Genomic DNA, 16028 nt, shown 5'->3' on the forward strand with positions numbered 1-16028 from the left:
GTGATCAATGAAAGCGAGGGGTAAGGGGTATGGTGGGTATAATCTTTTTTTTTTCTTTCCTGTGTTCGTTTTATTTCTTTTTCTATTGTCTTTTTTATTTCTTTTCCTGAATTAATGCAAATGTTCTAAGAAATGATGAATATGCAACTAAGTGATGATATTGTGAATTACTGATTGTGTATGTTGATGTTTTATTTGGTTTCTTAATTTTTTAATTAATAAATAAATTTTTTAAAAAATTAGGCCTACATTGGTAACAGAGTTCAGCAGGAGTTAGAAACAGGGTAAGATAATGGGTAATTGGAGCTGATGGGATACAGACTGTGCAATAGGACTAGATACAAAAACTCAAAAATGGACAGCACAATAATACCTAATTGTAAAGTAATCATGTTAAAACACTGAATGAAGCTGCATCCGAGCTATAGGTTTTTGTTTTGTTTTGTTCTTACTATTATTACTTTTATTTTTTTCTCTATATTAACATTCTGTATCTTTTTCGGTTATATTGCTAGTTCTTCTAAACCGATGCAAATGTACTAAGAAATGATGATCATGCATCTATGTGATGATGTTAAGAATTACTGATTGCATATGTAGAATGGTATGATTTCTAAAAAAAAAAAAAAATGGACAGCACAATACTACCTAATTGTAATGTAATTATGTTAAAACACTGAATGAAGCTGCATCTGAGCTATAGTGGTTTTTTTTTTTCTTATATATTTTTGTAATTTTTATTTTTATTTTTTCTCTATATTATTTTATTTCTTTTTCTGTTGTCTTGCTATTTCTTTTTCTAAATCGATGCATATGTACTAAGAAATGATGATCATACCTCTATGTGATGATATTAAGAATTACTGATTGCATATGTAGAATGGAATGATTTCTAAATGTTGTGTTAGTTAATTTTTTTTAATTAATAAAAAAAAAAAAAATTAGGCCTAGAGTCACCCCCCAGATAACCTCTTTTGTTGCTCAGATGTGGTCTCTCTCTCTCAGCCAACACAACAAGCAAACTCACCACCCTCCCCTTCTCTACATGGGACATGACTCCCAGGCATGTAAACCTTCCTGGCAACGTGGGACAGAAATCCTAGAATGAGCTGGGACTCATCATCAAGGGATTGAGAAAACCTTCTCGACCAAAAAGGGGAAGAGAAAAATGAGATAAAATGAAGTGTCAATGGCTGAGAGATTCCAAACAGTTCAAGAGGTTATCCTGGAGGTTATTCTTAAACATTAGATAGATATCACCTTTTTAGTTAACGTATAATGGAGAGGCTGGAGGGAGGTGCCTGAAAGTGTAGAGCTGTGTTCTAGGAGCCATGTTTCTTGAAGAAGATTGTATAATGATATATCTTTCGCAGTGTGACTGTGTGATTGTGAAAACCTTGTGTGTGATGCTACTTTTATCTACAGTATGGACAGATGAGTAGAACACATGGATTTAAAATAAATAATAGGGGGAACAAATGTTAAAATTTAAAAAAAAATAAAAATAATAGAGGAAAAAATTATGGAATTCATTTGTATTCATAAATAAAGGTTTAGTGGGAAAAAAAACAAAAAGAACATGGCCTTGGGCTGGCCGTGGTGGTTTAGCAGGCACAATTCTCACCTGCCATGTTGGAGATCCAGGTTCAATTCCTGGTGCCTGCCCATGCAAAAAGGAAAAGAAAGAAAATGTCCTTTTCTGGGATATAAAACAGCTTCATACTAACACAATGTTCTTTGATGCATAGAAGTTTTTTATTTTGAAGTCCCATTTATCTATTTTTTCTTTTGATTCTTATGCTTTTGGTATAAAGCCTATGAATTCATTGCCTAATACAGAGTCCTGAAGATCTTCCTTAATGTTTTCTTCTAGGAGTTTTAGTTCTTATTTTTAAGTTATTGAGTTAATTTTATATATGGCATGTGGTAGGGGTCCATTTTCATTCTTTTGCATGAGGATACCCAGTATTCCCAGCCCCATCTGTTGAAGAGACTGTTCTTTTCCCCATTGAAAGGAACTTGGCACCACTGTAAAAAATTGGCCTTTGATGTGAAGTTTTACTTCTGGACTCTCATTTCTATTCTGTAGTCTATATGTCTGTCCTTTATAAATGTTTTTAACTGATCTAAGTAGACTTTGTTACCATTTTTACAAAACATTTAGGTTCAAATTTTGGATTGTAGAAGACTAGATATGGCTGTCTAATTTAAGAATCACATCTGAGAAAATTGAAATTAAAATACTAAGTTGCTGTAGGTGGGCTTTGTATACCTTAATGATATGCTTCCTTATTTCCAGCCATCTTTTTCCTTGTAACCATTTATTAGGAAAACTGAAACTGTAGCATGTATTGTTACAGTAAACCCTAGAAAATATCTGGTTGACTTTCATCATTAATTGTTTATTCATATTTGTTATGGTTTATGTATTCCCTTCTTAATTTCAAAAAATAAATATTAGGTTAAATTTTGTTTCCCCAACAATGAAATTTGAAAGCAAATAAGGACATCTTTCTTTTCTGTGGAAAAGATGGCTTAGCATTGTGCTATTGAGCAGAAATGTTGAGGTAAGAAAATATTTTTATCTCTTTGTATGCTTTTGTTTTCTAGGCAGCACAGTCAGTGCTGATTTCCTTATTTGAACTCAATACCCCAGAGTTTACAATGCTATTAGGAGCTTTACCAAAAACTTTTCAGGATGGTGCTACCAAGCTTCTTCATAATCACCTTAGAAACACAGGCAATGGAACCCAGGTATTTCTCACTCGTTTTCTTGGCTATTCTTTAATGTGTAAGTTGGTGTAGCAATAATTGCTTTCTTTTACATGAACTGGCCTTGTGATATAATTTTTCCATTTGTGCTGGGCAGCAGTTCATGAATGGGAATAAATATTGTGCTGGAAAAACATGACGTGCCTGTCATGTTTTGTTATAATTTGGTGGGTATTAAACTAGTGTGAGAAGGCCAGGGTTTGAACGAGAAAAGCCAAATGTGAGCAGAACATGATCGAGGCCACCTGTTTTGGAAGCCTTTAGAATTGGGCATACTCTTTGGATGAACCTATCATGACTTAAGGGCTAAAAGAGATTACTTATTCCATGACTGACAAATCATGTCCAGAGGGTAATGCTTAGAAAGGGGTGTTTACTTTTAATGATTATAGGATCATCAATCCATATGTGGTTGATATATAGGATTTTATTTGGGGGAAGTAAGAGCTGAGTAAATGAAAGATTGTGATGTCATATGTGTGGATGCGTGTACATGTGTATGTGTGTGTGGGTTGAGGGGTTACTTGCATAATCTGCCTAAAGGTTTGAATTTAAGTTTTAAAATGAGAGGGAGAAACCTTTGGTAATGTATAAAGAAGAAAGGATCCACCAATGTCAGGTTTAAGGTGAAGTGTGAGGGTTAAAAATAATCACAGAGCAATTTCTTAGAAACAAAAATCAGTGATTTTTTGGGGGGCTGGGATGGGCGTGCATGGTCTGGCAATCAAATCCGGGTCTCCTGCGTGGAAGGTAAGCATTCTACCACTGAACCACCTGTGCACCCTGTCAGGAATCTTTTTAAAAGGGAAAAGGATTATTTCATTATGTCATAGATATAGGCAAATTACAACATGACCAGATTTTGCTCTTTTAGTGTCTCTGTGAAAAGATACTAAAAGAAAAGACACTCTGTTTGAGCAAACTGAATGAGGAATGAAATTTGAGCGTTAATAATGATTGAAAGAAGAAAGTTGACTCAAAAGAGGAAGCTAATTTTTTTTTCATGAAGCTAATTTTAAATTGTTAGTTTTGGATCTTGTTGAATCCCTGAGGAGAAAGATTTTGATAACATTCAAAAGAGCAGGAAAGGGGTGAGGAGAAGAGTAAAGCCTTGAGTTAAATTTTTGAATAGGGAAAAAGTTCCCCCTCCTCCGAAAACCAGAGATAAGAGCATGAATATTCAGATGAGTAAAACATACGGAATAAAAAGAAATAATGGGGGAACAAATGTTAAAATAAATTTAGTTTGAAATGCTAGTGATCAGTGAAGGGGAGGGGTAAGGAATATGGTATGTATAATTTTTTTTTTCTGTTTTTGTTTTATTTCTTTTTCTGTTTTCTTTTTATTTCTTTTTCTGAATTGATGCAAATGTTCTAAGAAATGATCATGATGATGAATATGCAACTATGTGATGATATTGTGAATTACTGATTATATATGTAGAACAGAATGATCATATGTTAAGAATGTTTGTTTCTTCCTTGTCATGTTTTTTTAAAAAATTTAAAAATTAATAAAAAAAGAACATGAATATTTAAATATTGACTTATAAATATGGCTTTATCATATTGTTCAACTTGATGGTTGTATGGTTTCTTTAAAAGCCTTTTAGCTGAACTTACCTATCCTTTGTTAATATTACTTGTTTCTCTCTGTCAGGGTTCCATGGGGAGTCCTTTGACAAGACCAACACCACGTTCACCAGCCAATTGGCCCAGTCCTCTTACTTCTCCTACAAATACATCACAAAATACTTTATCTCCTAGGTAATAAAAGGGTAATTTCCCTTCATGGTTTGTAGTTACAGATTGCTATTCTTAGAAAAGTCTTGTCAATTTTCTCTGGATTTGAAAGAACTTAGAAAAGTAGAAACTTAAAAGATTCAGAATATTTTAAGTTTATTTCACAGTTAACCCTGTGGATGATGGTAATGGAGAGAAAATTTTTAGGATTTGGAATTTTTTATATAAGTAAAAAGAACGGCTTAATACAACTTTTGTAAATTATTGCTTGTTGCATTAATTAGCATGCTTATGTTTCTCCAAGATGCTAGGTAAATCCAGTAGCGAAGAACTGTAGGGAAAAAAGGAAATTACAGATAAAGTACTGTGACTTTCTGTTATATTATACTACTCAGTTTACATGGTAAGGTCAGTTTATAGTGATGAATATTTAGATCCAATATTGGCCATCCGTCTCTAAAAGTGGGAGAAAAATTAAGCCTATAGACAAAAATCTTAAATATAAAATGATATATATACTTCTTTGGCAGAAATACGACTGAAATATTGGTCCTTAATACACAATATAATTTGCATATCAGTCCCTCACACTCGCTCAGTTGAAGCATGGGCTATATTTCAAATGAAGTTCTTGACTTAATGAAGTAGTATTTCTTCTTTTTTTTGGGCCTTTTAATAAAAGTTTGCATAGTAGTTCATATGTATAATGATTAGCTTGATTTTGTTATTAATAGTGTACCATAGCATGCTTCAGATTACTCATTATGTTTGTAGGATACTACTTCAGCACCTGAAGCTAAAGAATATATTGCAAACTTATCAACTTAACAAACTTGGTCTGTTTTTTCCATGTTCAACATTTAACAATTTCAGTGGCCAAATTCCAGTCTCATTTGAGTTCTAGAATTTGATTATAAAATTCATGTCAGTAACATTTATGTTCAATGTTCAAAAATTTCTGTCTTCTCATAAATTTGTATAAAATACATTTATCTCTTCTTCAGACTGTACCATTATTGTGAATTAATCATCGAGGTTGGCAAACTTTTCTGTAAAGGATCAGATAATAAATATTTTAGGCAAACTTTTCTGTAAAGGATCAGATAATAAATATTTTAGGCTTTGGGAGCCATACAGTCTTTGTCACCTGTTACTCAACTCTGCTGTTGTAGTGCAAAAACTGCCATAAACAAAACAGCATGTCCTTGTTCTAAGAAATTTCATTTTATCGACACAGAAATTTGAGTAATACTTAATTTTCATGTGCTGTGAAATGTATATTTTTCTATTGATTTTTTTCCAACTATTATGAATGTCCATATGAAAATAAGAAGGGGTCTGGATTTGATCCATAGGCCATACTTTGCTGACCTGTGTTAATCAGAAAATTTTTGAAGTGGTAAGACAAGCCAATTGTTTAGGACTAGGCATTCTGCAGTCCCTGCAGCTACCTTTGGTGAAGGGAGAAGAGGATATGCTCTTTAACCCTACAGAGCTGCCAGGTTTTGTTTTGTTGATTATGTTATGGGAAATATACTTCCTCTAATCCTGACTTTGTAAATATCCTCTCTATTCCCCTCAAGTGTGATTTCATTACACACAAATAAAAATTTGTTGTTGTCTTTTTCTTAGTGCATTTGATTATGACACAGAAAATATGAACTCTGAAGATATTTATAGCTCTCTTAGAGGTGTCACTGAAGCAATTCAGAATTTCAGCTTCCGTAGTCAAGAAGATATGAATGAGCCATTGAAAAGAGAGTCTAAAAAAGAAGATGGCGATTCAGTGAGTATTTGAATATTATTATATTGAGTTATATTTCAATAATCTTATATTGAATGTTACATTTTTTATTATGAGTACTTATTTTTTAAAACTTTTGCATTGTTTTTCAAATGTAATTTTCTAGAGATTAGTCACTACAAGTATGAGTATCTAACACCTGCCAGGCACTGTTCTAGGCCTTGGATTTACAAGATAAAGTACCTGCCTTTAAGCACTTTGTAATTTTGTGGAGACAGACAGACATGTAAGCAAATAAATAAGAGTTTCAGATAAAGTTGCATACTATGGAGCTTTACGTTAGGATGTGCCTTGGAGGAAAGTGAACCTGTTTTAGATTGTGTGGTCAGGGAAGGCCTCACTTAGGAGGTGATTTGCATTGAGACCTGAATAATGAGAAAGAGGCAGCCATCCAAGATCTAGAAGAGGAGCATTCCATAACAAACAGACCCTTGGATAGGAAGAAGTTTTGTGTAGTTGAAGGCCAGGAAGAAAGCCAGTAGAGTTAGTGACAGCTTAGACTTTGCCCTAAACAACCCATCCTACCATTTCCTATGGAGTCTGTTGTTTTTCAGTGTATGCAAAATTGCTAAACATTGTAGTACATCACGTTCCCTCTTCTGCTTTCCTGGCTCCTTTCCTGATACTGTTTTTCTCTCCATACCCATTCCTACAAAGTTGTGTTGTGGTAAGCCTGGTATAATTCTGGTTGCCAAAAATCAATTTACTACTCATATATATATTCCCTACCCTCAGAAGCTGCATGTGGAAGCAACTGTGTATTAGTGACAATCACTGCTTAATTGAGACTAGGGTTTTTTCCCAAAGACAGTGTGGGCAAACTCAAGCAGTGGGTTCTAACAGAAGTCAGTTTGAATCCAGTTCCTGTCAGGTTACCACTTCCAAGCATCAATGTCTTCATTAGGAAAATAGAGATATCATTGCCTACCTTAAAAGTTGTTATGAGTGTAATAAGTCATATGACTCCTTCCAGCCCGTACTTCACTTGATGGCAGTTGTTCTTCCTCAGACAAAAACCTTGGACAAAAAAGTTGTTATTGGCTCCTCTCATTTTCTTCTCCTCCACACTCTGTCATTATACCTTCAGATTATATCCATATTCCAACCACTACTTACCACTGACTTCTGATCTCAGCCATCATCATCACTGATCATCTTACCGGGATTATTTAAATAGACATCTGACTGGCCTCCCTGATTCTGCTCTTGGCCTCCTATAGTCAGTTCTCACTCCTTTTTTTCACAGCTCTCCTGGGACTCCTTGTCTCAGAGTAAAAGCCACAGCTTGCACAATATGGCCTCATCTCCTGCTCCAGTCCCACTCGCCTCCTAGCTGATCCTTGAATTTTCCAGGCATATTCTCACTTGAGGGCCTTTTTATTGGCTGTTCCCTCTGCTGAAACACTATTCTCCCAGACAGTCCCATGGCTAATTCCCTCACTTCAAGTCTTTGCTCAAATGGCTTCCCTCTTGCAATTTCCAGAACTCTCTCCTTGATCTTCACATTGGACATTTTGATTGCTATGTGTTTGGGCATGGTTTTCTTTTGAGTTTATCCTGTTTGGGCTTCTTGAATATATATATTCATGTCTAACATTAAATTTGAGAAGTTTTCTGCCATTATTACTTTGAATATTCCTTCTGCCCTTATCTCTTGTCTACTTGGGGAATTCCCATAATGCATATATATATATATATATATATATATATATAGGTATGCTTGATGGTGTCCCACAGGTCTCTTTGTCTCTCTTTACTTTTTTTTAAATTCTGTTTCTTTCTGTTCCTCAACCTCAGTCATTTCAGTTGTCTTCCTTCAAGATCACTGATTCTTTTTTTGTGTGTGTGTGTGTGCTGTATGGCGGGGTCACATTTCGTTCTTTTTTCCATGTGAGTATCCCATTATTGCAGCACCATTTGTTAAATTTTTGTTTGGTTGGTTTTGTTTGTTTGTTTGTTTGCTTGTTTGTTTGTTTGGGGGAGAAATGCATGGACCAGGAATCAAACCTTGGTCGTCCACATGGCAAGTGAGAATTCTATCACTGAACTACCCGAGCACACTAAGATCACTGATTCTTAGATCACTGATTCTTAAATCACTGATTCCTAATTGCAATCCACTATTGAAACCCTCTAGGAAACTTTTCATTTCATTTATTGTGATCTTCAACTCCAGTATTTCTGTTTGGTTCCTATTTAAAATCTCCAAGAGATTTTCATATTGTTCATTCATTGTTTTCCTCATATCCTTTAGGTCTTTCTGTTTTCATTTCTTTGAGCATATTGAGGGTCATTTTTAAAAGTCTTTGTCCAGTATATCCAGAGTCTGGTCCTCTTCATTACTGGTTTCTGGATCTGTATCTTATTCCTTTGGATGATCCATCATTTCCTGTGTTTATCTTATAATCTTTTATTGCACACTGTACATCTTAATATTTTAAAGTGTTAACTCTGGACATTTAGTACCTGAACTCTCTGTTCCTTGCATTTTTGTCCAGCTAGTGATATGACAGAGAGTTTCTTGATTGCCAGGAGCTAACCAAAAAAACAAACCAAAGCCAAAAGCACCTTTCACAGACTTTGCAAATTGGCTCTGCTTTGGCTGGTAATCTCCTTCAGAGTTTAGCCCTCCTCTCAAGAAGATCAGCCTAGGCAAATCCTCTCTGCTTTATTTGGGCCTGTGTGGACCGCTGAAACCTGCTTCTTTTCCTGGTCTTGTGCTTGCTGATGACCTTAAGAATTCCCCTGTTTACAGTTTACAGGAGCTGTAATGCCCCCTCTAATCCCTTTGAAATACACTTCACCCCCTCCTGACTGCTCTCTTGTATAATATAGGCAGTCCTTTGCCTTAGGCTACTAAGCTTAGACTTAATTTTTTCTTACATTGCTTTAGATGTCTGCAAGCTGCTTCCCTGCCTGTAGGGAAAATTCTGGGAGGGTAAACTAGAGACAAGTTTCCTGGTTCAGTCTTTCAGACTTCTACTGGATAGATTGGTGCTGATCTTTAAGCACCCCAGTACATGCTTAGGGGTATCTCTTCTCCCTGTGGAACAGGGCCAGGGGCCCACAATGGAATGGTGTAGCTCTTCACCACATCAGGAAGGAACCTGGCAAGGGCACCACAAGCTTCGCTTACCATTTTTTCAGGCTACTTTTCCGTGATTTGGTACTTGCCCAGTTACTGTAACCCGTAACTGTTTTCCAAAGTTTTGAAGAAGATGGCTTTGCCAGTTTTTGCTAGTTGTTCAAAGATTCAGTGGAGGGATGGCACCCTGAAGTGCCTTGTACTACCTTATGCTTCTTGATCAACTGGAAGTTCTCAAATGACTTCTCAATTGAACCCCGCTCTGACCACCCTATTTAATCTGCAGGGAGGGCATCCCACATCCCACCTCAGCACTCTTATTTTTTTTTTATTGACAAATCTTCACACACATACAGTCCATACATGATGTGCAATCACTGCCTCACAGTATCATCACATAGTTGTGTATTCATCACCATGATCATTTTTCAACATTTGCATCACTCCAGAAAAAGAAATAAAAAGAAAAAGCTCATATGTCCCATAGCCCTTACCACTCTCTCTCATTGACCACTAATACGTCAATCTACCCAATTTATTTTACCCCTTATCCTTCTATTAATTAATTTATTTTTTATCCATATTTTATTACTCATCTCTCAGTACCCTGGTAAAGAGAGCATTTGATACAAGGTTTTCACAATCACATAGTGACATTGTAAAAGCTGTATAGTTATACAGTCATCTTCAGGACCCAAGGCTACTGGCACACAGCTCGACAGTTTCGGGTACTTCCCTCTACCACTCCAATGCACCATAAACTAAAAAGAGATATCTGTTTCATACATAAGATTTACTTCCAGGATAACCCCTTGACTTTGAAATCTCTCAGCTACTGAAACTTTATTTTGTCTTATTTCTCTCTTCCCTCTTTCAGTCAAGAAGGCTTTCTCAATCCCATGATGCTGAGCCCTGGCTCATCCTGGGAGTTCTATCCCACATTTTCAGGGAGATTTACACCCCTGGGAGTCATATCCCATGTAGGAAGGAGGGCAGTGAGTTCACCTGCTGAGTTGGTTTAGAGAGTCACCTGAGCACTCTTGAGCCCTTTAATATTGTGCTGCCTATTCTGATTTTTTCAATATACTAATCACCTTTGTATATCATATACTTTTACTCATTCATTATAGGTTTTTAAATTGTCTCCATTACTCCACTAGAAAGTAAAATTCACAGGGATAAACATGGTTTTCTCTTTTGTTCATTAATAGATCCCTAGTGCTAAGCCCAGTGTTTGGCACATAGATGGTCAGTAGATGGTGATGATGGTAGTATTGGTAATGGTAATGATTTTAATACTAGTATTGGTATCAGCATATTAGTATTGATAATGTTAATTGGTATTTCAGTAGACCCAAACTCCATTGGGCATCCTTCCACAGGTTGAGCAGGCTTTTTTTTTTCTTTAAAGCAGGTCTTTGTTTATTTTTATTTGTTATACTTTATTGTTATATTGTCATTTTATAATTTACTACATTAGTAATAGAATCTGACTGATATTAGATCCATGTAACTTTAACACTTACTAAGATGCATTACCTGATAAGTTGCTTTTACAGTTCTTATAGCCTTCACAGCTGTGCTTTCTTTACATCTTTACTATAAGCTTTGACATTTTGAATATAAATTTTAACTCTTCTTATTGATTGCCATTACTTAATTTGGGGGCTGGTTATTATTATCATCTGTATAAAATTGTCCTTTTTTTTTAAATCGTTGTCTTTTAAAAGATGTTTTTAGAATTTAAGAAATACTTGAAAGTGAATTAATTTGCTATGCCTTCCCCTTCCCATCAATAGATGTGTGGCGGTCCTGGGATGTCTGACCCAAGAGCAGGAGGAGATGCAACTGACCCAAGCCAAACAGCTCTTGATAATAAAGCTTCATTGCTCCATTCAATGCCAACTCACTCTTCTCCACGTTCTCGAGACTATAATCCATATAACTATTCAGATAGCATCAGTCCCTTCAATAAATCTGCCCTGAAAGAAGCCATGTTTGATGATGATGCAGACCAGTTTCCTGATGGTATGTTCTGTATCACACTGCTATTACTTGTGTTTTGAAGGACTAGTCATCACTGAGGCAAAAGAAATGTATGTGCTCTTTTACCGTAACTTCTTAAAACTAGGAATTTGGGAATGAGAATGTTTTCTCCCTTCTTCTAAAAACTAATTTCTAGTGATTTGGTAGTTTTCTTCCCAGGGTGAGAAACATGATAGTTATCTTGGAATTATTCTCAATTTCAAGAAAAACTTTTTAGTGACCTCTCAGAAACAACTGAAACCAATTGAAGCTACGAATTCATTTTGTTTCTAAGCACAGTTCATTCAGTCATTAGTTTTTATATCAGTATAACCAAACACCTGAGGAAATACCCATGCTTTACAATAGCCCTTTAAGTGTGCAATCATAAACAAATGCTTTAATAAGATATACCCAAAGACTGAATGTTGGAAGGTGTTCAGGTAATGGGAGAAGTCACCAATAGGATTTGGAGTGAGAAGAAATAGGTTTAAGTCTAATTTCTAGCACTTATTAAGATGTTAAATTGCTTGACCTGGTAAGTTGCTTGACCTTCCTGAATCTCAGTTGTCACCTCTAAAAGAGAGTGGTGATGATTGTAATATCTGCTCTTATCACACTGTGTGGTAAGGATCAGATTAGGTATGTAAAAACTGATTAAAAAGTACAAAACACTTTAAATATTCTAGTTTTTTTAAATAATAAGGAACTGCATTTTTCTTCTACAAACTACACAAATAATCCATGAATTCTTTTTTGTAAGAGAATCAAGAAATAAATAACTATAAGTTGATAAATTTAAAAGTCTCTTCTACACTGTGCTGTGACTCTGTATTTAGATAATTTCTGGCTTTTCTTTATTCCACAGTGTTGGTGTGCTTAAACATATTCATGCATAAACTTCCATGCACATATACAAGAAATTCACTCTAAGAAATTTCTGGAGGTACAACTGCTCTATTAAGGGATATTTACTTTCTCAGAACACTTAGCCAGTTTAAGTAGTACTGATTTTCTCACCAATTCAGGGTACTAAAAATGTTTTAAGTGTTTGTTACTGTGGTAGATACAAAATAGGTCATCCTAATACACTTCCTTGATTAGTGAAATATAGGCATTAGATATTAGAAATCTTTTTTTAATTTTTATAATTTTGATTAATGTAAAAAAATCTTCATTCGTATTTCTTTGTTTACTAATAAGGTTGAAGAAACATATTTTTACCAACTTTCCATGTTAAGACAATCACAAATATCACAAAGCCAAAATTATGGCAACTTAGTATACATTGCATAAGAATTATACATTCCCGTGCTTATATACTTTATCTGTCACTAATAGTTGACTTGTGTTGCTTAAGTGTAGTCATGATAGAAGCATAACAGAAGTAAATAAACCTGGACCAAACTTGGAATCCTACATAGTGGCAAAAGCCTGATAACTTGAGACTTTGCTCTAGCAACTTTACTTATTTAAAAAATTAGATATGCACAGAAGTTACAAACTGGCAGGGCTAAATTTAGTCCACTGTCATTTCTTGCCTGAACTGCACAATATATATATTCTTTTAATTTTAAAATAATCAGAAGCTTGTTGGGGCTATAATACAAAGAACCTTTTTTTTCTGACTTATTTCAGAGTAATTTGCCTATCTGATGTTCCATAACCCCAAATATTTTAGGACGTACTTCCTACAAACAAAGACATTCTTTTATATTACACAACATACACATGTTGACTATAATGACCTTGGCACTTTTGAAAGTTAAAGGCCAGTTATTTTTGTAGCACTTCCCTCAGTTTGGTTTGTCTGGTACTTCCTCATGATTAGATTCAGGTTGTTCATTATTGACATCAATATCTCAGAAGTAATTGTGTATTCTTTTCCTTTGTTCCATGCCTGATAATGTTAACTTTGATCACTTGATTGTGGTGGTGCTTACTAGGCTTCTCCACTGTGAAGTCACCCTTTTTTCTCTTTGTAATTAATAAGTATTTTGTGGGAGGTACTTTAAAACTGTGTAAATATCCTGTTCCTCATTAAACTTAAAATGTGTTTGTTTACATATTTATAACTGGACTCTTAGTTTCTTATTATATTCAGTGGGTTGCAGTTTGTTGCTACTATTTTTTATTTTGATGCTCAAATTGTCTTTGATTTTGCCAAAAAGTCTGGCTGGCTTTTTTCTTCTTTTGATATGTTCCCATCCTTGTTTTCTGGCACAACAAAATTGTCTAGGTTTATTTTGTACAGTCCCTGGCCTCAAACCCAGAATCAACCATTTCTTCAAGATTCTTTGGTTCCTTTTAATAGAAAAATGGTATTTAAAGGCTAAGTCTGGGACTTTCTGAATTCACTAGTAATAGGATATCACTACTCCCCAAACTTTTTAATGACCAGAGCCAGAGAATGTGTGTGTATATAAGCATCTCTATTGATTTACATCTCTACTTATTTCTGTATTTTTTAGAAGCCATGAGTTTAGACTCATCACTCCAATTTCAATTTTCTTCCCTTTCCATATTGACAACTGCCCTTTCCTGACAGGAGCAATTTGGCTTCCTTTATCTTTAATATATTTATTTATTTAATCAATCATCCTATGTACACCAGTATTCCTTCTCCGCTACTGCAGCCTCACTTGCAGATAGACTCCTTATCCTGCTGGGGCTCTACCTTTCCTCTTAACTCCCTCATCCTTCTTCTTCTCTGATAATCTATTCCATAGATGCCTTCTCATTATGGCTGACCTCTGACACCTCACAGTGAAACCCCATGCATAGATGTCCTTCTCACCCCCCTCAGGCTTTGACACTCTGTGCCAGAGTACCCTTCTGCAGGGACATCCTTTTCACTCCACTCTGGGACATGTGATCCCTCCCCCCTTCCACCCTGGCACCCAACTTGCTTTACCCCCATCTCACTGCTTTAGGAGGGGTAGGGGAACAACAGCATTTTTAAAACACTGTATTTGAAAGAAAAGCTTTTAGATACGGCATGCATCCCCTAGGTTGTACTTCCAACTCACACTAGGCTTACTAAAGTCATTTACATGACATCCCTGGCCCTGGTAGGCTTCTAAATTTAGGGGATTTCAAAGTGACTAAAAGATGCCATCATTAAGAGTAGTTGGCCATAAAATGATCGCTTACTGGACTTGTTGTGTGAAGTCTCCAAGATCTCCCTAAATAAATTTAAAACATACTTCGGGTTTTCTTAATACTGTGTTTTTGTTTCTTTTTTTGTTTTGTTTTTTAATTTCATTTTTTCTGGTTATTGTATCATTATTTGAAAAGAGTTGACCTTGGATTACTGTTTTATCCCCAAGTCCTCAGATGTCTAATTGAACTTAGCATCTTGAACTCCATGCCTTTAAGCCAAGCTTAATACTATACTTAGAAAGTTATTTAACAGGTTGTATATTTTTCTTTGGAACAAAAAGTAAACAATAAGAGAAATGAGTTACTTTTTTTTTTTGATATGTTGATAGATTTATTTTTTCATTCATTGGGTGGTGAACACTTTGGTTGCTTTCTTCTTTTTGTAATTGTGAATAATGGCTTTATGTACAACAGTGTGCAACACTTGTTATCTGTTTTTTTTTTAAATAGAAGCCATTCTAAAGACTGAGAAATGGTATCTTATTGAGGTTTTATTTGCATTTCCCTGATACCTAATGATGTTGAGCGTTTTGTCATGTGCTTTCTGGCTATTGGTATATCTTCTTTGGAAAAATGTCTGTTTAAGTCTCTTGCCCATTTTTAAATCAGGTTATTTGTCTTTTTGTTGTTAAGTTGAAGGATTTTTTCCATATTCTGGATATTAATATTAATCTTCTTGTCATTGTGAAGGTTGTCATTTTACTTTCATAATAAAGTCCTTTGAGGACCAAGTTTTTAATTTTGATCAGGTCCCATTTATTCATTTATTTTTATGTTGTTTGTGCTGTGAGTATAAGGTTTGAGAAACTGTTGCCTAACACAAGGTCCTGAAGATGCTTCCCTATGTTTTCTTCTAGGTATTTGATTTTTCTAGTTTTAAAATTGTGTAATTTCATTTGGGCTTTGTGTTGGAGAGTGTGTTGGGGAACCAAAGATTCTTGGTGTTCTAATCGTAGTTCTATGAAAATTATAAACTTCCTTTTTACTTCAGCTCATTGTGATTTCCTTCCTGATTCCCTTAAGTGAAATATAACTTTTCTTCCCCTTCTTCTAGTCTTGAGTTCCCTCAGATTTACAACATCAGACCATTGATGTCTCACTAGGGCACTGTGCAGAGTGAGGCACACAGTAGTTTCTGTTCTTATGGGCCAGTATCTGGCAAACTGCAGTTTATAAAGGTTCAGTTTTAAGAAGAGTGCTTTTTTACCTCTATCCTTTCCTTTGAAGGCAACAGTCCTCTCCTAAATGCCAGGTCCACAGATCTTCCTTGGTCTACTGGTATCAGCAGTCCTTTTCCTAAAAAGGCCATCATACTCCTGCCAGTGGTTTCACTGAGAATACAGCTCCATGGTCTGCTGTCTTTCCTGGAGACTTGGGAGAGGCAGTAGTGCCAGTTGAACCCTCCAGTTTCAGGGAGGATACTCTTTGGTTCTTTTA

At 35.4% G+C, this 16028-nt stretch overlaps 1 protein-coding gene across 10 annotated transcripts in view; it reads left to right on the top strand.

Moving 5' to 3' along the window:
- The window catches only part of CLASP2 (cytoplasmic linker associated protein 2), a 290913-nt gene that overhangs the window by 245931 nt on the left and 28954 nt on the right, over positions 1–16028 (top strand). For all 10 annotated transcript variants that reach the window (XM_077129874.1, XM_077129866.1, XM_077129868.1 and 7 more), the window contains 4 exons: positions 2611–2754; positions 4433–4539; positions 6148–6301; positions 11204–11432. In XM_077129874.1, the coding sequence (XP_076985989.1) occupies positions 2611–2754; positions 4433–4539; positions 6148–6301; positions 11204–11432 (634 nt within the window). The remainder of the gene's footprint in view (positions 1–2610; positions 2755–4432; positions 4540–6147; positions 6302–11203; positions 11433–16028) is intronic.

Source organism: Tamandua tetradactyla, chromosome 15 (assembly GCF_023851605.1).
Source record: "Tamandua tetradactyla isolate mTamTet1 chromosome 15, mTamTet1.pri, whole genome shotgun sequence".
Lineage (NCBI taxonomy): Eukaryota > Metazoa > Chordata > Mammalia > Pilosa > Myrmecophagidae > Tamandua > Tamandua tetradactyla.